General features: G+C 48.8%; 12 protein-coding genes across 12 annotated transcripts; 5 read left to right on the top strand and 7 right to left on the bottom strand.

The window, feature by feature from the left end:
- Positions 1 to 232: 232 nt before the first annotated feature.
- On the bottom strand, positions 233 to 1822 carry BDR25DRAFT_353549 (uncharacterized protein; the record flags this gene model as incomplete). Its single annotated transcript, XM_033695188.1, has 9 exons — positions 233 to 426; positions 451 to 607; positions 631 to 905; positions 955 to 1098; positions 1134 to 1191; positions 1227 to 1343; positions 1396 to 1418; positions 1459 to 1709; positions 1770 to 1822. The coding sequence occupies 9 exons, from the start codon at positions 1820 to 1822 to the stop codon at positions 233 to 235; spliced, it is 1272 nt and encodes a 423-aa protein (XP_033549374.1).
- Positions 1823 to 1850: 28 nt separating this feature from the next.
- On the top strand, positions 1851 to 3287 carry BDR25DRAFT_353548 (uncharacterized protein; the record flags this gene model as incomplete). The annotated part of the gene is made up of 9 exons (XM_033695187.1): positions 1851 to 1955; positions 1990 to 2309; positions 2391 to 2412; positions 2460 to 2485; positions 2556 to 2610; positions 2642 to 2712; positions 2766 to 3026; positions 3115 to 3230; positions 3259 to 3287. The coding sequence occupies 9 exons, from the start codon at positions 1851 to 1853 to the stop codon at positions 3285 to 3287; spliced, it is 1005 nt and encodes a 334-aa protein (XP_033549373.1).
- Positions 3288 to 4122: 835 nt separating this feature from the next.
- Positions 4123 to 6358, bottom strand: BDR25DRAFT_15125 (hexose transporter protein). Its single transcript, XM_033683908.1, has 6 exons — positions 6021 to 6358; positions 5903 to 5966; positions 5550 to 5851; positions 4970 to 5489; positions 4572 to 4915; positions 4123 to 4517 (listed from the first exon to the last, which is right to left on the bottom strand). Exons 1-6 carry the CDS (start codon positions 6147 to 6149, stop codon positions 4299 to 4301), a joined length of 1578 nt encoding a protein of 525 aa, XP_033549372.1. The 5' UTR covers positions 6150 to 6358; the 3' UTR covers positions 4123 to 4298.
- A 1291-nt stretch (positions 6359 to 7649) lies between these two features.
- On the bottom strand, positions 7650 to 9949 carry BDR25DRAFT_333332 (putative Myo-inositol transporter 1). The gene is made up of 6 exons (XM_033692828.1): positions 9362 to 9949; positions 9005 to 9280; positions 8655 to 8947; positions 8335 to 8605; positions 8173 to 8285; positions 7650 to 8116 (listed from the first exon to the last, which is right to left on the bottom strand). The coding sequence occupies exons 1-6, from the start codon at positions 9653 to 9655 to the stop codon at positions 7948 to 7950; spliced, it is 1416 nt and encodes a 471-aa protein (XP_033549371.1). The 5' UTR covers positions 9656 to 9949; the 3' UTR covers positions 7650 to 7947.
- Positions 9368 to 10746, top strand: BDR25DRAFT_392887 (uncharacterized protein; the record flags this gene model as incomplete). Its single annotated transcript, XM_033698230.1, has 9 exons — positions 9368 to 9849; positions 9885 to 9960; positions 10001 to 10031; positions 10068 to 10131; positions 10171 to 10276; positions 10319 to 10385; positions 10440 to 10494; positions 10532 to 10665; positions 10708 to 10746. The coding sequence occupies exons 1-9, from the start codon at positions 9693 to 9695 to the stop codon at positions 10744 to 10746; spliced, it is 729 nt and encodes a 242-aa protein (XP_033549370.1). The 5' UTR covers positions 9368 to 9692.
- Positions 10747 to 10771: 25 nt separating this feature from the next.
- Positions 10772 to 11562, bottom strand: BDR25DRAFT_353545 (uncharacterized protein; the record flags this gene model as incomplete). The annotated part of the gene is made up of 6 exons (XM_033695186.1): positions 10772 to 10811; positions 10855 to 10981; positions 11027 to 11071; positions 11116 to 11208; positions 11277 to 11370; positions 11440 to 11562. The coding sequence occupies 6 exons, from the start codon at positions 11560 to 11562 to the stop codon at positions 10772 to 10774; spliced, it is 522 nt and encodes a 173-aa protein (XP_033549369.1).
- A 254-nt stretch (positions 11563 to 11816) lies between these two features.
- BDR25DRAFT_341901 (uncharacterized protein) lies at positions 11817 to 12755 on the bottom strand (the record flags this gene model as incomplete). Its single annotated transcript, XM_033693653.1, has 2 exons — positions 12293 to 12755; positions 11817 to 12232 (listed from the first exon to the last, which is right to left on the bottom strand). Exons 1-2 carry the CDS (start codon positions 12477 to 12479, stop codon positions 11817 to 11819), a joined length of 603 nt encoding a protein of 200 aa, XP_033549368.1. The 5' UTR covers positions 12480 to 12755.
- Positions 12756 to 12914: 159 nt separating this feature from the next.
- Positions 12915 to 15014, top strand: BDR25DRAFT_324380 (uncharacterized protein; the record flags this gene model as incomplete). The annotated part of the gene is made up of 2 exons (XM_033692157.1): positions 12915 to 14522; positions 14571 to 15014. The coding sequence occupies 2 exons, from the start codon at positions 12915 to 12917 to the stop codon at positions 15012 to 15014; spliced, it is 2052 nt and encodes a 683-aa protein (XP_033549367.1).
- Positions 15015 to 15889: 875 nt separating this feature from the next.
- BDR25DRAFT_283998 (uncharacterized protein) lies at positions 15890 to 16844 on the top strand (the record flags this gene model as incomplete). The annotated part of the gene is made up of 2 exons (XM_033688091.1): positions 15890 to 16515; positions 16571 to 16844. The coding sequence occupies exons 1-2, from the start codon at positions 15908 to 15910 to the stop codon at positions 16842 to 16844; spliced, it is 882 nt and encodes a 293-aa protein (XP_033549366.1). The 5' UTR covers positions 15890 to 15907.
- Positions 16845 to 19700: 2856 nt separating this feature from the next.
- On the bottom strand, positions 19701 to 21877 carry BDR25DRAFT_283997 (FAD binding domain-containing protein). Its single transcript, XM_033688090.1, has 5 exons — positions 21773 to 21877; positions 21299 to 21720; positions 21225 to 21248; positions 20313 to 21171; positions 19701 to 20259 (listed from the first exon to the last, which is right to left on the bottom strand). The coding sequence occupies exons 1-5, from the start codon at positions 21851 to 21853 to the stop codon at positions 19789 to 19791; spliced, it is 1857 nt and encodes a 618-aa protein (XP_033549365.1). The 5' UTR covers positions 21854 to 21877; the 3' UTR covers positions 19701 to 19788.
- Positions 21878 to 22605: 728 nt separating this feature from the next.
- On the bottom strand, positions 22606 to 23305 carry BDR25DRAFT_302671 (uncharacterized protein). Its single transcript, XM_033689847.1, has 2 exons — positions 22877 to 23305; positions 22606 to 22826 (listed from the first exon to the last, which is right to left on the bottom strand). Exons 1-2 carry the CDS (start codon positions 23256 to 23258, stop codon positions 22654 to 22656), a joined length of 555 nt encoding a protein of 184 aa, XP_033549364.1. The 5' UTR covers positions 23259 to 23305; the 3' UTR covers positions 22606 to 22653.
- A 277-nt stretch (positions 23306 to 23582) lies between these two features.
- BDR25DRAFT_366519 (uncharacterized protein) lies at positions 23583 to 24709 on the top strand (the record flags this gene model as incomplete). The annotated part of the gene is made up of 3 exons (XM_033696959.1): positions 23583 to 24003; positions 24058 to 24541; positions 24591 to 24709. The coding sequence occupies 3 exons, from the start codon at positions 23583 to 23585 to the stop codon at positions 24658 to 24660; spliced, it is 975 nt and encodes a 324-aa protein (XP_033549363.1). The 3' UTR covers positions 24661 to 24709.
- Positions 24710 to 26256: the final 1547 nt, after the last annotated feature.

Raw genomic sequence — 26256 nt, 5'->3', positions numbered from 1 at the left:
GTAAAGTATAACAGGTTTAATAGTAAGTAGGAAACTCTGCTTGTTACACCTCTAGAGCCACTGTTACACTGCGCTAAAAGGCTATTACAATACCGAGGAAGATAAGGCATTCTACTCCCTAGCGATTAACCTTAACAAAGCTAAGGTTTAACCTTATTTAACACTAAATATATAGACGTAGTACCCGTACACAATTTGGTATCTCCTACGTACTCTACAGTACCCAAATCCACTACGTACAGCCTTCACACGTGATCCGTAGTTCACTGTAACTACCATTAGTACTACGAACTGTTAAGAATGCTGCTCCTCGCTCCCTCAAGAAACCAAAGGGTTGTTGCGGAATTACATCCTGGACGTCGGACCGAGACCAGAAATCGAAAGCACCCAACATTAGACCTAGCCGCGCGTTTGACCCTCTCCGTACTGGCGGGGATGGATCTCATTGACCCATTGTTCTAATGTCATTCCCAAAGTTGTAATCCGGAATATCTCTCATACTTGTGGCTCCGAAGAGCTTTACGAGTCGTCGATTGTAGAATACATCTTCTCTTCGTCTTGCTTCCTTAATACCACTCACTTCAAGTTTGAGCGGTTCTTTCATCTCCTGTTATCTCTTAGACTTTGGACTATGTAGATAGATTTCTTCATCCTAGAATGGCATGTTAGTGGCTTTACGGCATATGACGAGGCAATGACCCAATGATATCTTGAATAAAGAAACCAAACCATCCACTCCGGTGAAGACAAGCCAAGACGATAGGCAAAGTGTGTTGCGGGGCTAATGGCAGATCTTTGTGGGCAATTCGGCCTGGGTACGGAATTTGGTTTTGTTATCTCTTCGCCCTCATTACCCCCTTTTTCCGCATAGAGGAAATTCTCACCTATTGTTCTTAACGCTCTCCCTAATTAGGACGACACGTGTAACAGATTAACTCCAACTAAGGCACGTACCGTGATATTTAGAAGTGGGCGGTACATAACGCTGCCATATACCACGACCAAAGCCTTTGAAAGGCTGGGGGGACAGAGTCTCGATGGTTCGAACCCAGGGCACCCAGGCTCCGCTATTGGGATGGCTAACATCAGTGTTGAGTTCTGGAAATGCGGTATCAAATATGATCCACACTAACTAGACTTCTCCAACCAGGATTGATTCGTCCCTTCTAATGATCTCTCTGCCCCCTCCCTCTATTCCCTCACATCTCTCCTATAGTCTTGGAAACGCAGGTCTCTTCCAATACACGAATCTTCCCCTTTTCAGCTACGATCCTATGACCTGGAAAGAGCTCCTCCCTTATCATTCTCAGCGTCCCGATTCGCTCTGTCCCAGGCACCCGAAACTGAACACGAGAGCAATAAGCTCACTACTAGTCCCTTGGGCCAAGGCATCACGAACGCAGTTGCACTTGCCACGGCTTCGAAAACATCTCCTCGACATTTAACCTGCTTGGATACCCCTCCGTAGATAATCGTAGTTGGTATATTGTTGGCGATGGGTGTTTGCAAAAAGGGTTAGCATGTTATGTTTAGCTATTCCGGCCACTTGAAACGAGTGAATGGGACGGTTGTTTATGATAATAATCAAATCACTTGAGGCGGGTTTGTTGATCTCAGAAACGCCGAAAAACTGAGCGGGAATATAGAAGCCTATAGCTAAGAAGTCATTGACATTGAGGAAGGTATGACCGATTTGGACGCCATCGTCGCTACACTTGAAAAGAGGAGAGAATGGGAACACTAGAAGCCGCTATTTTATTAATGTTCACAGTATTATTAGGGCTAATTTTGCGGTTTCTGGGAAGGTGGTTGCACAAGGCATACTACTAGGGAAAAACAACGTGGTCGAAATGAAGAAGGCGTACGGATGTGACCTTAGAGAGAAATTCATCATACCCGATAAAACCAAGAAGTTATATGAATCCCCTAAAACTTGGCGATGCGTACGTCAAAAGGTGGAATCAACTCCTTGAGGCGTCTACAAAATAGTACCTGGATCTGGCAGGAACTTTCAAAGATTGCATGGAACAGAAGCTTCCACAGAAACGGGAGTCCATGATGCCAACATCTTTCCCAGAAGGCCTCACACCATCCTTCAAAGCGAACAATCTAGCAATCTCAGAATTGGTCTCTGAAATCCTTACATTCATGGTCGTACTGCGGATCTCACACTATCCATCAATTTCATCGACAAAGACTACGAGATTTCCAACCATCGGATCTCGCACCAACCTCTGGCGCGAGAGGCTATCAAGATCGCCATATCCACAATGGAATCCACGAACAGGATATGGCTCCTACCACCAAAGGTCTCTTAGACTGTAACCCGGGAAGCATAACCCCTATTACAAGAATACTCTTCATGTTTTCTTATCTCTACACTGCACCAGCAGTCCACACGGACTCACTACAGTAGCAGAACGCCATACATGTTGCAACGCACGATTCCATCGACGCAGGTGAAGAAGGGCCTATACACTAACCCGTAAGATTAGCTGCACTGTATGGATATATGCCAAATATGCTATAAATCTAGCAAAGAGATTGTGAGGAAGTGGCAGAGCGCGAATCTATGCGATTAAATATAATGGTGGGCCAAGTATGATTTCTGTCTGTAGGCATGCGATGTCACAACCCAAAGTGCTTGGTGAAAGGTGGGGTTGCGAATGGAGCATATGTGCTGATAGAAGAAAATGGTGTGTTAGGTGCAGAGTTGGGCTTCTAGGACAATGCTACGAAAGAGTTGCAACGCCGAGGTGTGAAAGTGAGAGTCGTAAGGTCCCTTGGCCGGTTGTTCTACGAACTCCCGCTTTAACACTAAAAAGAAGTATTGGCGTGGATCAAGAATATCCCTGTAATAGTAATTCGAACCGTCTGTTAGTCTTGGATGGGGCGGTGGGTGGACTGAGATGTGACTATGACGGGATATGGGCATTTGTTGGCTGGAAAGTATATCTACCAACATTTCGGATATACAACAGAGAGTATGGCGGAGCGGGCTGGAAAATATTTGAAGGATTGAAATGGTAAGAATATTAGACGATGGGAGTATGTTGATCTATAATTAACGGGGTTATCAAGAGGGTTTTCCATTTTTGCCTTTGACTTAAATAGCATGTACAAAATTATTCATTTCCTATGCAACAATTCATTGCGTGCCAAGGTAAATCGCGAGGGTGAACTCGATCTCTTGAACCTCTTGCAAGAAATAGAGACATTATTCAGCAGAGGTTAATCTCTGCCATATTCCGTCTTCAGTTTCGTCGTGGGCAAGATTAGAAATTTGACATTCGGTTGTATGTAAAAGCCTCATTAGAAGCAAGCAAGAAATGACACTCCTGATTGTATTCTCTCCTCATCCCTCCAAATTCTGCCGGCAACCTGCATATCGGCGGAGTGGAATTTCCCCAAGTTGCCCACCTTTTTCCTTCTCCAAATCATGCAACAACCAACCCACCTGCATGTAGTCCTCGACATTGTCTGCATACTTCTGAATTTAATATTCACTGCATACTTAATGCACCTCAGATATACTGAGTTCTGATCCCGGTAGATGGGTGGATTGGGTAATCATTTCTAAGGTCGGAGCGGACCGAGTATATTACGCATCTGAAAGGATCCTTGTCCCCCTATCCCGAGCCCGACTGGTCCTGGCAGCTACGCTAGGTGAACAATGTACGTTTTGTGGACGGGACCTGTTTGGCGCTATCGTGTTGCGTTGATAGCCACGAAACTCGGTGTTCAGGAAAAAGTAATGGTGACAATTAGGTAGTAATCTTGTGCGAGGTATGGTAATGGCATTGGGTAGCGCAGCGCAGAAATAGCGAAAAGGTTCATCTCAGGCTTGCGGATCGACAGGGTGGGCCTCCTTGTGGGGTTCCCGTCGGCTCGAAAAGATCCCTGCCCAGGTCGTCCACACCTTCAGACCCCTGCTGGAGAAATCTTAACAGAAGGCAAGCGAATAAAGAAAACATGACAAGGAAATTGACCTCGTAGATTTTGAGGTACAGGAATCAGAAATATTTGCCAGGTCTGCAGTACAGGTTAGTGGTTGGGGGCGCATTGTTGCACAACACTACACGAAAGCAGGGGGAGATGTAGTCGCAGAGAGTGTGACTAACCTTGAACAGAACATCATCTTTGCATTCGGATTCTTCTAGGGAAACATCATTTAATAGATACGAACACTCTCCTTCACAGCTAGCAACAAGAGAAGCTTCAACAAAACATCAAATATCTCCCTTCCACTTCCCCGCTCAACTCAGTTCCCGTCGCATCCTTGGAGGTAAGTTAAGTGCTTAGAGACCCACTTTGTCCTCATGCACCTCAGTAGTCGCAATCTGTTTCTCCCTCTTATGAATCTCTTGCTCGAGGATGCGGCCCTTCTCCGTCGCAGCAGCACCACCAAGCAAAGCAGCATCACCATCGAAGTGGCGAGCGATTTCCTCAAGAGGAGTGTTACGTGTTTCGATGTAGAAGAAAAAGACGAAGACCAGTTCGGCGCAGAGCCAGATGCACTAGTATAGGTTAGCTCATGATTTTGGTAAAGCAGGAGGTAGTCGGAGACTCACGTAGACTATGTAATATTTCCAACCAATATGGTCGAGTGCAATGGGGTTGACATATGTGTTGAAGAAGAGGGCAACGTCAACCATAGCGAACATATAGCACATCCCTTTAGCGCGGATACCGAAAGGCAAAATTTCCACGGTGTAGCCGACCAAAAGGCCAGACCAGGCCGTGTTGTAGCAGGTGTAGTAGAGGTATATCATGGCGACCACAGCGCTGCCGTTCGCATGAACCTTGGTGGCATTGTAGCGTTCCGAGCAGATTGTCCAAATTACGAAGCAGATCATCATGCCCGCAGTAGAGATAAGGAAGAGTGGACGACGGCCCACCTTATCAACAAAGAAACCTGGCAAATATTAGTGTTCTGCTCTATCATTAATGGACTCGAGATTACTCTTACACATGGTTGTGGCGACAATACAATTCCAAATGTTCAAGCAGCCGTTGATGACGAGTTGAGTGTTGGGATCTGTAATTCCAATGCCGTCAAGCACTCCCGTGATGTAATAAGAGACGAGTCCGTTACCGGACCATTGCGAGAAGAGGCCTGCAGAGAGCAAGATCGCGAGCCGGTGGCGGTTGCCTTTCGTCTTGAAAAGCTCGAGCCAGCCAGTGCTCTCAGCCTCTTTTTCAATGGCTAGAGTTTCCTTGATTTCTTCGTACTCGAGTTGCACGAGTTCATCCTCAGCATTATCTTCGGCATGGACGTGGGCGAGAACTTGGAGTGCCTTTTCAGGCTGACCTTTGGAAATATACCAACGGGGGGACTCGGGTACGAACCACACGCAGGAAATTTGAAGGATAGACGGGAAAGCCTGGATGATGGAAGGGATTCGCCAGGACCACTGCGAGTCAATATGGTTGGTACCGAAGGTGAGCCACGCGGCAACAATGGAGCCAATGTACCATGTCGTATTATACTGTGAATCTTATTAATCGTGGGTTTTCTAAATCAGTGAGCACTCTAATTCAAAACTTACTATAGTTGTAAAGATAGCACGATGCTGGGGGTGGCAAAGCTCAGTAATCAATAAAGGAGCCGAACCATGGGCAATCGCAACACCGAACCCTAGGAAGAAACGGGCTGCAATAAACATCTGGAAGTTAACAGAGGCACTCTGAAGAACCACAGCGAAGATCATGACGGTCGAACCAATGCAGATACCCCATCGTCGGCCAAGGCCATCAGCAATGTAAGGGGTAATCGGCAGAGCGAGCAGAGAACCAAGGAACATGATTCCAGAAAAGAGACCTTTGATAGATCCGGAAGGGTCGTGCATATCTTTAAGCCCGTTAGTGGACTGCTCGCCACTGTTTCCCATGTTACACTTACAGGTCTTGAACTGCTTCAAAGAGAGGAGACCGTTGACCATGGAACCATCGTAGCCGTTGGTCGCCTATAACATGGTCAATTGGGCTCAGATATCCTCACTCGATGGTGCAAAACTTACGGATGTCAAAACGACGAAGAATAGGAGGAGGTATGTGTTCCTCAAGTTTTTCAAATTCCACCATGAGACATGAGGGAACTCTTTTCCGCAGACCTTGAAGTGGCCTGCCGTTACTGAAGTATCAGCCATGATGGCTCTTGTTGAACCTTGGATTGACCGAGGATAAGTCGGTGTAGTAAAGATGGAGGATCGTTCACCACAGACGAGGGCTTGAATCGAAGCTGACAACCCTCGAGCTGGGAGGGTTTAGGCTTCATATAAACTAAACTGGAGTACCTCTGTGCACGCATTTGGGTCTAGCCAATGCTGGAGTTTATCCGTGAACGATCTAGCCCATCACGAGAGATACTCCAATTCATTCTGGAAGCTCTCAAGCATCCCCGCCCGGTTCAGCATGCAGAGGAAGGATCAAAGCTTCAGCGTTTGACTACCGGGGTAAAATCCAATGGGGGTAACCTTCGTAGCGAGAGGATGATATGGTTAAACCCGGGTAAATTGGTATTGTGGCGTCGTTGTCGAAATTCAATGGTCAAAGGTTCGGACTCTGATCAAGATCGCCACAAGGACGCCTGCAATGCAAGGCTGGCCAGCCTGATGGCTTTCTGCATATCGCTCAGAAATAGGCGTTTGATACGAGCCAGATCAGAGGAGTGCAGAGATTCCGCCCTGACAGCACTTCCCGGGTCAAAGGAACTCCAAAGTCGACACGCAGGCTGTAGATTGCGAGCGGCCTCTCCTGGCACAGCATCTCCAGCAATGTGGTGGTTGGGAAACCTGGAAATGAATAGCTAAAGGGATTAATTTTGGATGTTGGATCTCACTCAATCTCGTCTGCCCAGGTTTGTTCGTTAGTTCCTGAGTCGTACGACTCAAGGCGAATGCCCAGCTGTCGCCGCAATCCTTGGGTGCTTCGATACGTGCTCTTCTGGAACATGGCCCCGACATCTCGTCCCCACGTGCAGGGGAAAACGGGACGAGGAGCCGTCTTCGACCCTGATGGAGGTGTGATGGTTTTATGTCACGGCTCGTGGGCACGGCAGCAGTTGGCTATCGACGAGTCTCTCGTCAGCGTTTACGGTGAGCGCTTAGCGTGAATCAACGCGTGACAATATCTATGCTGTATACAAGCCATGGCAGGTAGGCATTGGTCGCGAAGCAAGTCATGGAGATCGGGTGGAGAAAAAGACTAGATTGGTGGCTGGAGTTCATCGGAAAGACGGTTGCGAAGCATCGAGTGGCGTTTTTGGGCGTTTCATGCCGTGAGCCAAGACGGAACAAACACTTCAGCCACCCGTCCACACGTGATGCTACATCCCTCACTGCCCAGAGGCGCAACATCTCACCAATTACCCGGAGGCAGATGTAAGGAGCATCGGGGGCGAAATGAGAGACCGGTCATACTGGCCCGCTCGCCTGTTATTCCAAGTCTTCGGCCACGCGCATCAAAGCACCTAGGAAGCGATCACGACACTTGACCTTCACTCGGTAATTGTTAGTGCAACGAGTGCTTTTGTGGCCAACAGCCCGGGCCTCTATCCCGATAACTGAGCTAGTGTCGACGAAGCCACGAGGTAAAGTCTCAGCCAAGGTCAGAGCTTTCAATAGATTCAGTCAACGTTAAGATAACATCAACCCATCAGATGTGTGTGCGAACGCCTCCAGTGGTCTCATGGTGATACGCCATTCTTCTCGTGCTTTTCTACAGTTGCATCCTTCTCTTGGCTCTGGAGACTGCTACTTTCCAGAGCGGCGGGAGGTGGGCCTGGGTCGCCTTGTCGAGCAAAGCTCCCCCAACCAGTTTCGCGGTCCCATCCTTCCTTTGCGACTTTTCGACTTCTACGAACCACTTTTCTTTCTAGGAACAGCCAGTCGATCTCTTCCAAAGTCAGGTTGGATGTTTCAGGGTAACAGAAGAACTGGTTGCGCGTCAATGTCTGAAACTCAGAGAAAGCCGGGAGAGCTGAGACGGTCGGGAATCATGGCTTACCACTAAAGGAACAAACGCAAAATTTAGGCACATAAAGATGAGATAAGCTTTCCATTGAAGATTGTTGATAATGGTCGGAGTAATCATCACAACAAAGAAGTTCCAAATCCTGATCATATTGTAAGTGATGCAAAAGCCTGGAGATAACAGCTAGGTAAAACATACCAGTTCGAACTGATTCCGACTGCCGTGCCTTTGGCGCGGACATGCAATGGCAGGATTTCGGGGACGTAAACCCAGGGAATGCAATTCGCGGTGGCACCGAAGATAAGCATGTACTGTATAATCTCAGTATCACCCGCCTTTGGAAACAAATGTTAGACTTACGGTAAAAAAGAAAGCCACGCTAGCGGACGATGTATCCTTTGCTAACTTTCCTCCTTGGTTTTGGAAGCTTAGGAGGATGGAGATAAGCATCATTGAGAGACCAAGTCCGAAGGATCCCCACATCATGGGCTTTCGTCTCCCGATGCGGTCAAGGAAGAAGGTGGGATACAAAGACCCTATAAAAAACATGAGATTTATTACTCCACCGAGAAGTAGTGAAGGGTTGCGGGAGAGGCCGACATTGAGTTGAAGAACAGAGGTGATGTAGTAACTAGGCGTTTTCAGAAATGATGCTAAATTGCAATTAGGCGGGTACTCACACGACCAGATTAATGCCACCCATCTGATTCATGAATTGCATGCCATAGGCAAGCAAAACACGTCTTCCTGTCTGCACTTCGTCACGTTTGAGAAGCTGCGACCACCTGTACTCTCCATGCTCTTGCTCGACCTTGAGCGCTTCGAGAACATCTCGGTTCTCTTTCGCAATCTTCGGGCTCTCCGGAGTGCCATCGTATACATCACAAAGAATCTGGAGCGCCTCCTCGCTACGGCCATGTTTGTATAAGTATCTAGGCGATTCTGGGAGACCAAATACGATGATTATGACCATCTACTTGTGCCGTTTGTGGTTAACCTCAGAAGGATTTGGAGGAATCTCGAGACTCACGAATGCGAATATCATCTGACAAGCAATTGGCAGCCTCCACGCAATTGAGCCAGTGGTAAAGCTCATGCCATAATCAAACCAATAGGCTATTACAATGCTGACACCGACGAACAAAGGCTCGGATGATACGAGGCGTCCTCTCTTTTCAGCTTCGCAGAGCTCGGACTGATACATGGGAACAGTCGATGTCTCTATTCCCGTTCCAATTCCGGTGATGAATCGCGCGACCATTATGTGTGGAACGCTGAAAGCTGTGGTTTGAAGGACGGCGCCGACCTAAGAACCATCAGCTGGTCCCCACTTCCTAGGGTGTGATATCCGTGGTCGTTAATAGTCCTAATAGCGACATCGACTTACAATAATCCACACCATGGCAATCCACATAGCCAGTCTCCTCCCCGTCTTCTCGCAAAAATAAAATGCAAGTATGCATCCAGTAAAACATCCCAAATTATAAATACTAACAATGATGCCCTCCAAGCCACTTGAAGGATGGCCAAAGGTATCCAGGAAATCTGGATTACCCACAATACCACTGAAGACACCCTGATCATAACCAAATAGCACGAAGGCCAGTTGACAAGCAATAGTGATGGCCGCGCGGAGTCTGAATCCTTTGCCATACCAATCGTAGTGTGGTGTTTTAAACATGGTGGACTCCAGTGGTTAGGACGAGCACGCTACGCCGATGATGAATGCTGAGAGCCTTAGAAAGGGGAGATGGAAGGGAAAGGACTTAAGGAAGGTCGAACGCCCACCCACAGCTCCTACATATATAATTTTGATGCTGACGCTTTTACTCATGACTGCCCTCATTAATCCTATCCCCTACTCGAAACCGAGCTGTCTCGTCGAATGCTCGCACACGGCTTGCCGATAGGCAATTGGTGGGTAAACCTCCCCTTTTCAGACCATATCGTACCACTCCAATCTCTTAACGTCGACATTCTCTCCGTGTCGCAACGGAAATAAGAAAACCTTGAGCGTTGGGACTAGAAATGTGGGAGTGCGGGGGCGCATTGATGACGTCGAAGGCTGATTGGCCCTTCGTGGATCGATCTAGTTAAGCGTCTTCCCCGAAGCGGGTATTCCGGCGGAGCCGCGATTCATGAAGGTTTATTCACGAGGTGGAGGATTACTCATGACTGGGGAATAACTTGGCGAAGGGAACAATCCTGAAAGTGGAAAGTGGAGGCATTGGATTCCTAAGAGGGGAAGTGTGCTTCGCTGCAGACTGTTAAGTTCCCAATGTTCTGAGCTCGGAGTTGAGATGTCGGAATGTTAAAGCAAGCAAAGAGGCTCGTTCTGGGGCAGATGCCTGGAGCCTGCTCTTTGTCAATCTCCAGTCCAGGACAAAGACCAGCACATAATTCAGCACGACGTTAGCAGGGACCATATTAGAAGCACGAATAAACTCGCATTGAATAATCCCTAGGCCTACGTGAATATCTTCCCTGCTTCGAAAATTGCGTACAGAGGTGCTCCCGCTAGTAAGGTCTAGAGATACCGTCCAGCAAGTTATGCGAGTTCATTTCCCGGAACAAGGGCCGACAGGATCCGGCTTGAGCAGAGCCAGGTGTTGTCAATGGGGATGGCGGCAAGCAACACGAGAAAATCTTCTATTGGAAATAGATCCTAATTTGATGCTTATGGCTTGGGCCGTATGCTTGTGTCTACAAAGTATCAAGGCTACATGAGATCAGCTAAGTCCCGAAACCGACTTCAAATGCGTGGAAGAGTAACTCGTGGCTAGCCATTCAGAATCTGCTAAACCCATGATATTCGCAGCCATGGTGGGTCACCACCCCTAATTCCTTCGTCCTAATGCGGCCCCCTACAAGAATTGTTACGGGAATAAATTGTATTGCAACAGGTACTTCAAATTCAACGGTACCGAGTACCAGAACAGCAGTGTTGCTTCTGCGCCCTTTGTCGTGGAGACAATAACTTCGCCCTCGCCAAGCATGGCTTCATGTTCTGCAGCATCCGCAATGGTGCCATATCAGTCTGTCTTTGTGGTACTATTGCGGACTTTGAAGATTTCGCTGATAGTTGAGAAGCGACGAACTGAGGTTACATCCATTGGGTGCGAATTAGTTGGAGAATTGCACAATTGGTACACAATAGTTCAATTGAATGGTAATATAGATGTCCTTGGAATATTAGAATGGTATTTTTGACAGAGCCTCCATAATATGATAATGCTTGATAGAGGTGCGAGGGGTATGTGGCACTTAGTTTGATGTCGTTTTGTTTTGGAGCTATTTAAAACCGGCCTCAGTGCGAGAGCTGGAATCAAGGGCAACGCCAACAGCCTGCAGAAATATGTCGAGATATTTCCCCGCTATAGACCACCGCACTTTTTGCTACCGGTCAGAACTTCATCTTATCTACCTTTATTCTATAGCTCAAGAGCAGCCACGTTCCATCTCCACGAACTTCAACTGCCCAAGCTGCGCTGCATTGCTAAGCGTTGTAGGTGTGCATGTGTACAGTGGTAAAATTGGTTCACTGTATGTAATATATATTGCAGCACCGTACTCCATAAGGTGAAACATAACAGGAGAATCTCTCTGTTGAATCTCTTGTTAGAAAAAAGGAGAACATTCGTAAGATGTTAATTTCTAATCCACTATACCCCGTTATATTCCACGTTAGGTGGCAAGATGTTGTAGCAAAAATCCATTCATATACCGAGGGCTTAGAAAGCATCTACGCTTACTGTAAGAAGCTATGCTGTTGTTGAGTGGAGACTCTGGGCCATTTCTTGTAGCCTTACTTTGGACCTTCATGTACTGGCCCACTCGAATCATCAGCAATCCACATTTTTAACAATCCAGGTCTCTATCTCCCCTAGCCTTTTAACTATAGCCTCATCTACTCCCTCAATACTGTTTAATCCTAATATACCCAGCCACCTCCCACCCTCTCCTTCAATACCATAGCCCATCCATTCTTTCATCTCTTTTCCTTGGGCACTCCCTCTCAAGCCATCGATAAAGTTCTTCCACATATCCCCAACTTCCTCTTTCCTCTCCTTAAACTCTCCAACGAAGATGTGGAAGGCCTTCTCTTTCCAGACTTCTGCTGAGGACCCGTACCCCGGTGCAGGTTCGAATAATCTCGGAGCGGGTGGCGCGGCAAGAAACACTTTCATCGGGCCCACAAACTCTCTGAAGATTGAGGAATTGGGGAAAATTGTATGAAAGCTTTGGGTATTGTCCCAAACTGGGACCATAAAGTTAGAACGCTCCAAGATGCTTGCTTATCACTGGTTAAAGGTCCTACCAAGACATGCAAACGGTCTCAATTCCTTCTCTACCTGGGCATCCGTATTCCTTAGTACATGCCCAATGCCATGGAATACGATCTCTTGTATCATATCTAGTGTTTTCGCTGCATTCAGAAGGGCAGCGAATCCGGCTTCAGCGGATTCGGGCTTGAAAGCTGGGAAGACGAGTTCTGTGACGGTCATTCTGCGTGGGCAGGTACAACTGGCGAAGAAGAAGTGTCAAGCTGAAGGCCAAAGGAATACTGAAAGGGGATATAGAGAGAGAGGTCAGACAACATCAACATGTATTTTCTGGCAATGCATTTCTATGTTTTTATACTCGGTATTGGTTATATGGATGGGTCGCGGCTGCGTGCTTGCTTCGGTGGAAGTCCGCTGGGGTGGAATTCCACCACTCCTGACAAATCGGGACACCGAACCGCCGAGGGGTGCATTTGTACTGGTGTTTTGGTAATGAAGTTGGGTGAAGTTGGTTGAAGCGTGGATGTTGGAGTTGACCAGTGTTATCTGATCGGATCGGCGCCGGAAGGGACAGCCTTGCACCCCTTGGAACGAGCTAAGAGAAACCTGCGGCTTCATTATCATTGCTGCTATGCTGCATGTCTGCACGCCGGCACGATGAGGAACCCCGTGGCCTGCGTCTCGTGCCGCAGCGCGAAGCAGAAATGCCTTCACAACGACGCGCCGCCATGCGATCGGTGCAAGGCGTCGGGCAGGGCCCATCTCTGCGAATTCCCCCCGCCAGGCACATCCGCCATCCATCGACGACCAAAGCGACCGCGACAGGACTCGGGCTTGACACCTCCCTCCGCCTCTGCAATTTCTGCGGCGAGCCCTACGCACCAGTATCGTCGCAGCGATGCGCCCAACGGCATCAGCCCTCCAAGTAATCCCAACGGCCCGCCGACGCATAGCCCGGCCTCGACGTCATCGCTGCTCGACGGCCTCGACCCGTTCGAGCTGCTCACCGACGAGGTCAAGAATAGCTACCTTCGCTGCGCGTACAAATGGAGCTTCCACCACACGCCGACGCTGCTGCTGCGCATCCGCGACCGCACGCTGGAGATCTGGATGGCGTGGGCGATGCTGGCGCTCGCCATCCGTTTCGTGAAAGAACCTCCAGCGCCCTTCAAGACACAGACCGAGGCCAGCAACGCCTTCGCCGCCCATGCGCGCCAGATCCTGCAGTCAGACCTCGAGACCCCGAGCATCAGTCGCGTGCAGGCGCTGTTGATGTTGACTGGACATGACTGGGGCGCCGGCAATGGGCGGAGGGCGTGGATCTATCTGGGAATGGCGATCAGGCTGGTCGAGGTCATGGATCTCTGCCAGGAGCCAAAGCTGCCGCAGAGCCGGCCGCCGACGTGTGAGGAGTTCATCGACGCTGAAGTGCGCCGCCGCACCGCCTGGACCTGTTTCCTCATGGACTCGCTGCTCAGCGGCGGCAAGGGGCGAAAGCGGTCGCTCGATGCCGGCGACATGACCATCCAGCTGCCCTGCGAGCGCGAGAGCTTCGTCTTCGGAGAGCCCGTCTGCACCGAGCGCCTAGACGGGAGCCTGCGCATGCCTCCCCTTTCACAGCCCGTCGGCGAGCTGGGCATCATCGCATACAGCATGCGCGCCGCCAACATCTGGGGCAAGGTCGCCCGCTGGGCCTGCTCCGACGTAGTCAACACAGAGCTTCCGTGGTCGCCGTCGTCGGAATTCCAGCAGTTAACCTACAATCTGGAAGCGTGGAAGAAGTCGCTACCCCCGCGCCTGCAGTACGACTTGTTCTCATTGCACTCGCACAACGCCGTTGACCAGGGACAAGCGTACTGCTACATGCATTCTATCTATTTCATGTCATACATGTTCATGCATCGCGCCTATCTGCCAGTTCTGGGCCCGCAGAACGGCACCGATGAGGCACCGCGATCGTACAATGAGCATACGGACATGTGGAAGAGCTGGCAGAAGACGTCTCGCATGGAGCTGTTTAAGGAATCGACCATGGTTCTGGACATGCTCGAGGAGATGCGGACCTTTGGCGTCTACTTCCTCCGCGGCCTAGTGCCGTGGATCGGCTTCACCATTTACACGGCGGTGGGCGTGATGCTCTACAGCTTCAACTTTCCGAGCGGTGACGACGACCCGAGCATCGCCGAAAAGGCTCGAGAGCGCGTTGTTCAGGGCTGCGTCTTTCTAAAAGAGATGAAGACCCAGTGGCCGATGGCAGAGACATGGGTAAGTTCCTGCTCTTGCATCTTTTGCTGGATCGCTTACTTTGTACAGTTTGAGACCATCAAGCGCATGCAGGTTTATTACCGTACCGTGCATGCGGAGGATGGTCCAGTCTCGCCTGATGAGCGACAGGCCCTTCGACGTGCAATGATTGACTATGGCGCATTGCAGCCGTCTCCCGTCCAGAAGCCTGTCGACTCCAAGCCCGACGCCACAATTGTTCGAGACAGTCATGTCATGCCGAATCGAATGAGCATCGCTGACCTCCAACAGCATCCCCAAAATGTGCCACCTCGGCCGATGATATCCCCACCAACCTCGACTCCGAATTGTTATGCAAACTCATTCCAAGCTTCTATCCCAACCCTAGAGACAGAGGAAACCTTTGATCTTGACTTCGATTTCTCGAACGCCGATATGGAGGCAATGATGATGAACGCAACGCAGGATTTCTGGGCTTCGTTTCCGGGTGAGGTTGGGGTGGGCTATACTTAGCGTTGCTATTCGTATGCCCGTCCGATCGTCTGTCTTTGGAGTCAGGGCGTTCCTTGGTCGCATTTGGGAGGTATGCTCTTGGAGCGAAAGATAAAGAGGGGCGGCTGGGCGGTACAGTCTTTAAATACACTCCTGACTCTGCGCGGTAGCATCGGCATTCATTTAGTGTTTTATAATCAACCTGACTGATTGGCAATGAGGCACCGGCGGCGGCACCTCAGGACCGTTCACGATCGGCAACGGCACGACCGGCAGTCGGCATGTGAGGTCACATTTGCGGTCAATGTTGGGGTTTCTTTTTGTACATGCACATACCCAGACAGACGGTCCCTTCTGATAAGATATGGACTTAGATAGCGCTTCATTGATAGATTTATATGAGGGAACGTGCTTGATTCTCTTGGCTTGGCAACCGTAGTCTCGCTCTTCTTAAACTACTCGCTCTTGGGATTGCCGCCGCGTCTTTGTCTACACTCAATCTTTCAAAATCTCTGTTACTGGCGTGTTATATTATATCCGCTTGTCTGGAGGTTTAAAACCAAATACACACAATGTTCCCCAATCCCAATACCCCTCCAACTCAATGTGTGATCTGAATGGTGCTACGTAAAGAGGAATGACTCCCTCCAAACGCCCTGCAGCGCCATTCCGCCGAGAAATCCAACGCTGTCGCTTTCAAGTTCTCATTTGAATGTATCACGTGCCTGCCAACTCCCAGCTCGTGTGCCTTGAATAGTTCAAGACTTGGCTCACAGGTACGAGAGACGGGGTGAGCTATGTAGCTCCGATCTCGGGTGCACATGGCTGCTAGATCGGAAATGGAAGCAATGAATCACGACTAGGAAGTCTCCGAACATCAAACTTTGGAGTTTATCCATCTATTCAACTCATCGATGATCGATCTCCCATCCCCTTTGTACCTCGTTCCCTACTCCCTTGGTATTTTTAGCTCTAAAAGTTGCTACACGTCAGCTATCATGGGCGTCTTCTACGAAACGATTCCAAGTTCTCTCAAGCCATGGATTCTCGACCAAAAGCTGTTCTGGGTTGGCTCAGCCCCGCTCTCAGGCGATGGTCACATCAACATCTCACCTAAGGGAGGCCAGTACTTTAGTATCATCGATGAGCGGACCTTCTGGTTCATGGATTTGACTGGTTCGGGCGTGGAAACGACTTCTCATCTCCATGAACCAGGCAATGGGCGTATATGTGTCATGTTCATGGCTTTCGACGGTCCACCCCGAATTGTCCGCATTTGGGGAAGGGGAATCGTGCTGGAGAATGGATCCCGGGAATTTGACGAGTTTGTGAAGCTCAATAGCGTCAAGACGATTCCAGGATCCAGAAGCATCATCATTGTGGATATCCATCAGGTTGCTACCAGCTGCGGATTTTCAGTCCCATATTATGACTTCAGAGGATGGAGGAACACGTTGAATGATTTCTTCGAGAAGAAGGAGAAGGCGTATCTGAATGGGAAGGTGGAGGAGAGTATAGATAAGTACGAAGCGAACGCTGGCTAATTTTCCTGGTATTTGCAGACTGATGACGGGTAGGTACTGGGCATATAAATCTCAGCTCAGCATTGACGGCCTTCCCGGAATGAAAAGAGGCTATGAGTATGCGCACAAACACAAGGTCGCCCCACTGAAGAAAATGGTCGGACCGTATGCACCGAAGGCCCCGAGGACAATGAATACGATATCAGCGGCTCACCTTGTTCTGGTCGCCCTCTTGAGCTTTGTCATCGGAGTCTCCATGACCATTACGCTGGCCTCGCCAGAGGCAGTTCGACGGATGCAGCAGAAAGAAGGCTTTTTTAAAGTGTAAATTGCTATTCAGGTATTGGGCGTCCATACTTTATTCCGACATCTTTATTATTCCATTAAGTTACCTTGACTGCTTGGAACTCCGCTTGTACCCTGTCCTTCTCCAACATTATAGGCAGCTCTTTGCTCTGATGTTTAGGTACTTTGGGATTGCTTTCAACGCGGGCGCCGTGCACGCAATAGGCCGAGCGACTGGCCGAGCGATAATCTGACTCACATCACAGATATTTCTTCTATTCTAGTGTCGTCTTTCTGACACCACGTCCTTAAAGGGATGAGCAAATAGGCTATATGCACTTTCGCCACCTTTTTCCCTTCTCTTTATTGTCGTTTCCTATTTCCCGAGGTTAGCTATAAGCAGTTCTGTTTCAAGAATTGCACATCTACGGTTGGCCATTTAGGCAATCTAAAGGTTCATTGAAACCTGACTTCTTTCATTGTTTACCTCAGGCTGCCCACTAATGAAGCCATATCCATCAACTGGTGATCCCCTAAGTACAGGTACAACCTTACCTTTAGGTCTTCGGGCGCTGCTCAAAACACCCCGTGTCAATTTTAAGCACGCAGCCCTACTTTGAATGGCTAATGAAAATAAGAGCGAGATGGACGAGGGCATAAGCCTTAGCTGCGGCTCTCTGGCTTGTAAAAAGACCAGTATATCCATAGACAGCTTTCTTTATAGCAGTTTCCCTGGGATTCATTTTTAGTGGATATTGCTGGTGGAAATTGCGTTGGTTGGCAGGTACGCGTTTTTGGTGGAATAGTCGGAATCTATATGTGGCCGGAATCCCTATGGGCCAGCTTACCCTGCATTCTAATCTCTCCAAATTTGAAGGGTGGCCAAATGGTGCAACCAAACACGTGCAAAGCCCTTGTAAATAACCCTTGCGTCTTCTCTGTAGGGTCTAGCTCCCTAAGTTCCACCCACGTGCTCAATCGGTCCAATAAGAGCTTTCTAATCTGGGGTTAGCAATGAGCCGCGAAAGCGTGCCAGGGTCGGTGGTGAAGATGATGCCGTAGTTCACGAGTAGGTGGCCAAGAAGCCGAAGGTCGTGCCTGTTGATGTGAGTTCAGAGACCTAGTGCCATTATCGACCTCAACCGATTTATGACATATTTAGTCCCCGTTAGTGTAGATATCGACTGATCGTTTGTAATCAGAATTCTATGATTACCGAGGGCTTTCCCCCTCTCCTTCCAATCTAGATTCTCCTCACTAATCTACACTATCCCTAGCTGTCATCCATCCCCTCCCTTGTAACTGCAGCCCATATCCCAGAGAGATACTGTAAACCCGAGGGCTCTACGATGTCCTTCCCAATCAACTCTAGGCTTGGCGTCCCGCAATACATCACTTCCTCCATAACTCATGCCACTTGCAAGGCTGGAGATATCGAAGATTCTGATCCTACGAGCATATCAAGCGAGATTTCATGTGGAACGCAACAAGAATCAAGTAGCGCGCAAATGGAGGGTTTGAGACATGTCACAGCAACGTGGTATGGAGGGGGCGCGAGATTGTAACCAATAGACATAATCTGCTTGAATTACCGTGGATTCAGAAGGAGGTACTTGTAAAGAAGAAGGTTCCGCTGAAGGCGTTTCGTCAGTAGGAAAACAGACGAATACGAGGAATTGGATACTAGAAGTCCCGATTCAGGTCAAAAAAAGTAACTCATGAATAAGGTTGTCCAAATGAAGAGGGCAAAAGAACGTCTTGAAGTTCTCGCGAGCTCGAATAAGTGCACCACCGGATTGAGAAACGCTTGGGAACATGAAGGGGGGTAGCGCGTGCGCGAATCCCAACAAAAGAAGGAAGAAGAGGAAGCACAGCACTCTCGACAGGCTCGATCCGAAGACAAACACTAGCTCCATGTAATACAGGTTCGATCGTGCCCAAGAATTTGAAACCCTTAGAGAAGGTATTGGAGATGGAACTGGCGAGGTTGGAGGAGGCTAAAGCCAAGTAAAACTGGCGGGTAGTTTACAAGATCAGTCAGGAGGTTACGAAGAAATCCGAGGAAGCTAGATGTGTGCGGATGTTGGGTCAGGAGAAAGAGAAGGAGAGATGGGCTGATGAGGAAAACGTGAAGATGTAAGGCAACGAGAGAGCAAGAAGATATAGAAGACGTAAAGAAGAAGAGGACTAAAAGGTCCACTAAAAGCTTCCGCGGCAAACTACGGTGAGAGGCAGAAAAGTATGAAGCTTTCATGAAGGAGCAGCTAGTCCGACACCCAAGTACAAGCCTGCCTGACAGCTCGTTTCTGTGCCCAGGTAGTCCGGAGGGCTGCCATCTGTCCAGCCATGGAGGCCAGAATATCCCAGACAGCTCATCGGGCGCACTCCTACGCCACTGCCTCCAGTTCCAGAACCGGAGCTACAGAAGTCAAGGTCGTCCTTTCATCCGAAGGGGCAGTTAAATAAGGCACTACTATAGCGAAAGAAAGAAGAGAGGCGAAAGGAGGACGGGGATGTTATAGGGGCTGCAGAGCGAAGAGGTGAAGTTACAAGTGCTTCAACTGATATCGACTATCAAAGTTGATCTTGTCGGATAAAAGAAAATGTGTGAAGCTTGGAGGAGCACCAGAGGCATGAGGAACTGGATTGATTGCTAAAGGGGGGTAACTACGGGTTTATATAGTACTAGGTGAACCTGTCATGTGACCTAAAGCTATCTCTAGCTTAGGTAGTAGCAGGATGAAAGTAGTGACAAATGACTAGAGCTTTGAGAGCTCCGTAACTGCAAAAAAAAAAATCCGCAGAATGGGCACACGACATTTTGGAAGATATGGCGACACAATTCATCTAACTCAACCCCTTAATACGCACTGTTTTTAAGATGCTTCTTTCTTTTCTGGCTAGCTGGCTAGTAGGCGATCTGACCGTCATACCCATCTTCTCTGACATTAGTTAGATCCGAGGTCACCCAAGAGATTCCTCTTCTGCTAAGTTCCCGCCGTTCCATCAACCTCCGTATTAGCATCTCTGCGCTGATAATTATGGCCCGCACGACATAATCTTCCATTTCTCTGCTCAATCCAATCTTCACTTCCTACACAGCGTCGACACCAAAGAATCCCATTCGGATCATATTTCCCTTTGATCTTTCTCAACCTCGCATAATTATCACCAAAAAACGCTTGCTGCCACTCTGGTTCAAAGGCATCGCATTCGTTGAAATACGCACCTGTATCCGGGGATAGTTTGCGCAATGGCTCGGTCTTATTGTACGTAATATCGTCGTAGACAGCCTTGATTCGAGACTGCGCGATTCCATCAAGCCAGCCTTCGACGGCGATGAGATGCACGAGCGTGTTGCGCCATGCGGGATGCATGGAGATGACCTCCGGGTAGTAATCAGGGGGCTTAGGCGATGCAATCATATGGCCAAGCAGGATAGGGCTGGCGAACACACCCTGATTCGTTAGTTTTATCAAGCGTAGAAAAGGAAGTGGTGGAGGCGAATTACATTAGGCTTCTTAAGGTCGACACTGGGTCCGATTTGCGCGAATACCCTCGCTGTGATGCTGGGATTCGATAGCGATTTCGGACTCAATAGTCGTGAGCCGAATGCCGCACCCCCAGTCGCTACGTCTTCGTCCGAGAATGCTGTGCTCCAGGAATCCCAGTATGTCGGCGTTGTTGTAATGTTTGATTGGTATGCAAATATTGCAGGCCTCTCTTTGAGATACTTGTCAATCGGGGAAATCAATTTCTCCACTGTGCCAACCGGTTTATCGTAAAGATAGAAGACCCATATGAACGAGAGTGTAGGGACAGAAGGCGGTCCAACGATGAAATAGTACCCTTGCATTCCTCCCTCCTTAAGCTTTGGCATCTCAGCGTGGATGAATCCAATCATGTCCCAGTACTCGGTTGTGATATTTGGGTTGAGTGATCCGACATAAAGGGTATTTACTGTAGTCTTTGGCGTTGGGTACGCTCTCACGACGACTTCAAGCACGACACCAAATGTTCCACCACCACCGCCACGAATAGCGAAGAAGATTTCCGGATTTTGACAGGGATTGGCTACAAGTATTCTCCCGTCTGGTGTCACGATGGTGACTTCAAGGAGATTGTCTGCGCCCATCCCGTATGTAGTGGAGAGCATGCCATGACCACCACCGGTTAGCCAGCCAACAACACCAACGTCTGGATTTGCGCCCGTAACAACGATGGCCCTGTGTTTGGCCATTTCAGCTTGGACTTCGACTCCTGTTTGGCCGGCAGCGATGCGAGCAGCCATTAGAGTGCCGTTGACGGGGCAAGATGTTGGTTTGAAGGACTCAAAGTATTCGATGCCACGGAAGTTATGGGTCCAAATACTGGACCTTGTGAGTTGCGACTCTTCTCCAAATATAAAATGTTAAATGCTTACGATAAACTGCCGTAGCCAGTGCTTCTAGGAATTTGTTAGCACACAAGCTTGCGGAGCTCTGAATGAATATATACCTTCCCGGGAACGAATGTCCTGTGCTCTTCACTACAACCCTCACATTCTTCACTTCTGCCCATTTGAAGGCTTTGCTCACATACTCAGCCCTCGTAGCATTTACGACGTACACAGGATAATTTCCAATAGAGCAACCTTTCTTTCCAGCATGTACATCTCCGGTCAAGCTGGTACCATTTGGGTAAATTGGATTGCACGAGTTGTTAGCCCAGATGGGATAGTCGATACTGATAGGATTCTCGGCATGCCATGTGGAGTTGAACCATTGCGAGCGAACGGCTTCGCATTGAGCTTCGTTATAATTTGGCTGGGATGGGTAGCAGACGGAGCCAGGGGGTACAGCCTGAATCAAATGGCCATTGAGAGTCGTGTTGAGAGCAGACCATTCTATCGGTGAAGGCCAACAAGTAGCATCAGGAGTCTCAACAGTATTAGCGCTAGTTCTTGACGGAAAACTGATGTGTAATACTCACGCATTTACAATCATCCGGATATCTTGTGACGAGAACAGATGTGGAGGAAAGATACGATACGAAAGCATCTAAGTAACGCATGGTGCTGTAGGAGGCGGGGCGCCTTGATCTAGCGAAAGCTCAAGACATGAATATAGCTGCAATTCTTCATACTTTATACACCATGCTTTGGAGGAGTTCATACCTCGTTAGTCGTTACCTACGAATCTATACGAGAATTATACACCTATTCCGCGAAGATGCGATTGGGCCGTTGGTCTGGTTGAGAAATGAATTGAGCCTCGTCGGTGTACTGTCTGGGGTGGCCAATGATCTAGCCCTCGTTGACCCAGTGGGCTGTGCCGGAACCGAATCTCAGAGCGAGGAATGCGAGAAAATTAGGCCCTATGGTGTTCCATGAGGCAGAGTTGCGCGAATATCTCAAGAAGTCAGAGGAATGCAAGCGAGGAAGGCCCATGGCCCTGGGAATATTCTGGTGATCCTTGGTGGGAAGCTTGATCGAACATATGAGGATGGGGATACATGTGAGGTCACGTGCAAGTCACACTGTATCTTGTCACCTCGTAGGACACGACAGAGGTAATTCAGGATAGAGATTTGAATCTTTTAAGGTTCTCCCCAATTCTAGCAAGAGGTTTCATTGATACTTTCCCCTGATCATGTTCCACCATAGATAGAAGATGCAGTAAATCTGGGTATTTGAGTAGAAAGATAAGTGGTGGAAACACAGGGAAAATAATTTTATTTGAGAACAGACACAGCTGAATGCATTGCTAAGAGGAGAATCCGCTGTAGGCCGACGAGAGAGTTTATTGTGGTATCCAAAATGCGATCCAAGAGCTCCTGTACACCATTCCCAGGTTATAATGTTTATGAGCATGTTAATTCTTCTTCGTGTTCTTCCTGTCGTTCTTCCACTGGTTGCGTCGCTTTTGTTCGGCCGCCCATGCTCGCTCTGCGTTCTCTTCGTCCATTCTCTTGACTGCCATTGCAAATTGCGCTCGGCGATGGAGCTCATCGCCAGTATTATGTGGAGAAAGAGGAGTGGGAGAGCCTTACATGTATTAGATTGGGTGGGGAAAGGACGAGGTGGTGGCTACTCACCCTTCCCAGAGTTCTTCTTCCCTGGTCTGAACAGAACACTCTTCCTTGTCAAGCGTCTCTCCTGAGTGAGCATTTCCTCAGCCACCTGAGCCCCGTCGGGGCCAGCTTCAAAATGCTTCTCGGATATGTACGTGGAACGTTCCTCAGCATCTTCGTCGCAGTCGTCCATAGGACTGTTATGCTCGTTCAAGGCAGATTTCTCATTGCTATAAGCTGTTGAGGTCCTCGCAAAGCTCCGATGGCATGAGAATGACTCGTTCTCCTTTTCCATTGAATTTCTTACGAGCACGCGTCGAGACATTAACTTGCTATCCCTGGCTCCATAGCCGTCGCTCTTGGGGAATCGCCATCCCCCAAAGCACGACTTGAAGATGCAGGACATTATTTGGTAAAGTAAATTCAGACAGAGGATTGACGGTGAGAAGTGAGCATGAAGACACAGAGCAACAGCGTACCTTATCTATTTGCTGCGGCGCGGGCGGGCTGTGTGGTTGCGGGGCGATACTCTGAAACCACCGGCAGGGGTTATGGAGCTTGCCATTGGCAGGGTTCCTCTAAATTTGGAGTCGTGACCTCCGCCTCAGCACTTCCCCGCATCCTTCAGGTGTAGTAGAAAAACTCTATTCATTGCTCTTCTGCCAATGTGTGGGACTCGCCGACCTGCTTATTTTCACGTGCTGTCTGATTGCGCCTTTGTGCTCCTGAGATGTCCGCGCCGCGACTCCCAAAACCCTTCACGCAGGTGTCGAAACTAGCCCAAAACAGCAGCAGCGACATTGAACAAGCCCCAGATACCGCAAGGCGATATCTCGAGGGATTCCCCAGCCTCTCTGCGCTTCTTGCCTCCGACCCCGACCTGCAGGTCTACCGCCGTTTCAACCGCCTCGCCTCGCGCAACCTGCTGTACCTGCAGGCCGAGATCCTAGACTTGGAGACGAGGTTAAATGACTTCGATGCCGAGGACTTGGAGATTGCTAATGCCGAAGAAGACGGGGGGGGATGGATGGAGGTCAAATTGAATGCCAGGTGCTGGGAAATCTTCAGGGAAAAAGCGGAGCAGGGCGAGGAAAAAGAACGCGAGCGAATGCGCCTAATCCGAGAGATTCGTGAACGCATGGCAGAGTACCGTCTGTTGAGCATCAAACCTGCGAGCACATACCTCAATTGCTGATCATGTGCAGAGGACGCTCTGATCCGCCAGAGCACACTCCTGAACCTGGAGAATCCAAACCCGCGAGTCCGAGGCGCTGTGACAGGCTGGTTTGACTTGAACAAGCCGCTCGTCGGCCACTCCAAAGACATGTTCAACGGAAAAGCAAAGTACGATACCGTGGCTCTCCGTACCCCGGCTGACCAGGATCGGTTGACCATGTTCTTGCAAAACTACCTGGGCTACCTTTTCCGACACCGAAAGACAAACAAAGATTATCCGCTCGACTGGGAAGGCATGTACTACTTCCCCGAGACTACCATAAAGCACATTGTGTCGTTCACGAGCGTCCTGCTTGCTGCTGCCTTGCTTGTCGGGGCCATCACGAGTTTATACTTCGTTAAGAAGCCATCCAACATGATCGGCTTGCTTGCAGCTTTTACGACTATGTTCGCGGGCAGCGTGGGGCTACTGACAAATGCGAGGAAAGTGGATATATATGCGGCCACGGCAGCGTAGGTACACACTGCCACGATCCATCGGCATTCGCTGATCCGTCCCTAGATATGCTGCCGTTCTAGTCGTTTTTGTAGGTAATCTTGGAATAGCTACTGGGCCCGGATCACCGTCTTAGCACATTCCATTTATTACACCTTGACACCTAACGTGGAGCATGACCAGAGTCGGGTTTATCTTTTAATCCTCTTGCTGGATTCCAAAAGAAACTCAACAGGTTGCCAATTCCTGTCCTGAATTGCACCCCTGTCATGTTCCACATTTGGTGATAAGATGCAATATCTGCCGCACTGAATCCCTAATCTCTGCCACGCATCGTGGCGACTCGAATGCACACGGAAATTAGTATCGACCACCCCAATATGAGGAATACCTATTCCTAACGTCACACCTTAAAGAAAAAAGCTCAGTAGTATCTTTATTGACACGCTGATACTGGGTACAAAATGATACGAGTGCTGATTGAACAGTGCGAAGACGTTGGGAGTCCAAGACGAACGATTTCAGCAACAAACTCTAGATGATTCAGTCGTCGCAAGAGCAGTACAGGCGGTCAACAAGATCCCGAAGGACGTGATGAAACAACCGCGGCGAGAAGATTCTGTGCTCACAGAGTCCGCAATATATGAGTCTTTACCACCTCCGTTCTTCCTGCCTAAGATCAATCTCGTTCTCACGGGGAGACCCGCTAATAAAGTCCTGGCTCGTGTCTCAAAAAGGACACCTGAGAACGGCTTGGGAAGGCGCCTATTGTCACTCGCCTCCCACGGAATAGAACAGTTCTTAGGTTCGCGAACGCTCCTGCAGAACTGATCCGTAGGAAAAGATCGGACTGGATCAAAGAGGAAACTTCTTGGATTGTGCAAGAGCTAGGATTAGGGTGAAGTTCTGCACTTACCAAATTGTCTCATAAGATGTAGTGCTTCGTTTCCCGTTGTTTACGCCTCTTTAATATCTTATAACAACTCCTCGCATCTCCGTATTTGTCAACAGTATGTTCTGTATATGTACTCTCCTCCAGGCATGAACGGATTTTATCGTACTAGTATTTATATGGTCCTGCGCGACGTTGAGTTACAGCAAAGCCAAATTAAATGTATTTGGACGTAGAATACTTAATATATTTCTGTGGGTGACATTTCTTAGTGCTGAGATAAAAGTAATTCTGCTGCCGAAAGAAAACGTAATTTCAGGTGTCTTTGAAAGTCTCACAATTAGAAGTGAACATTTCGAAACGGTTTCCGAGAAAATTCTTCTCCGAATGGAATTCCGGGCGTAATTATCTAGAAGCCTCTAGAAGGACAGTTGGTGATGGCATGGCTTCAATCCACAGGTGAGACAGCCTCGAGACATAGCCGCAGTAGATTTCCAGGTAATCTGTTGATGAAGAGCTGTTTAGTGTGAATTCCCAAATGCCAATATCCTACGCGGTATTCTTCATCAATCAAGGGCGATAGTTCTCATAGCTAATAGTGTTGTTGCTCGGAAAACAGAACACATTCACTAAGTTACTACTGCTACTAGACTTCTCATTCGCCCCGCCATATCACCTGCCTGTCACCCTCCGTCTCTCTACAACCACGTGGGTTTTGTTCTCCCCCTCTCAGGCCTCCTAGATTTGGCCACGATAAGTATTTCAACTATTACTTCGCCAGCCTTTCCCTAGTCTCCTCTCTACACTTCTATGGCCTCGGGGTGCAAGACATTGCTTCAA

Source organism: Lindgomyces ingoldianus (genome assembly GCF_010093535.1).
Source record: "Lindgomyces ingoldianus strain ATCC 200398 unplaced genomic scaffold BDR25scaffold_11, whole genome shotgun sequence".
NCBI classification, from domain to species: Eukaryota; Fungi; Ascomycota; class Dothideomycetes; order Pleosporales; family Lindgomycetaceae; genus Lindgomyces; species Lindgomyces ingoldianus.
Note: the sequence above shows the minus strand (reverse complement) of the source record. Positions and strands in the feature narration are given on the sequence as shown.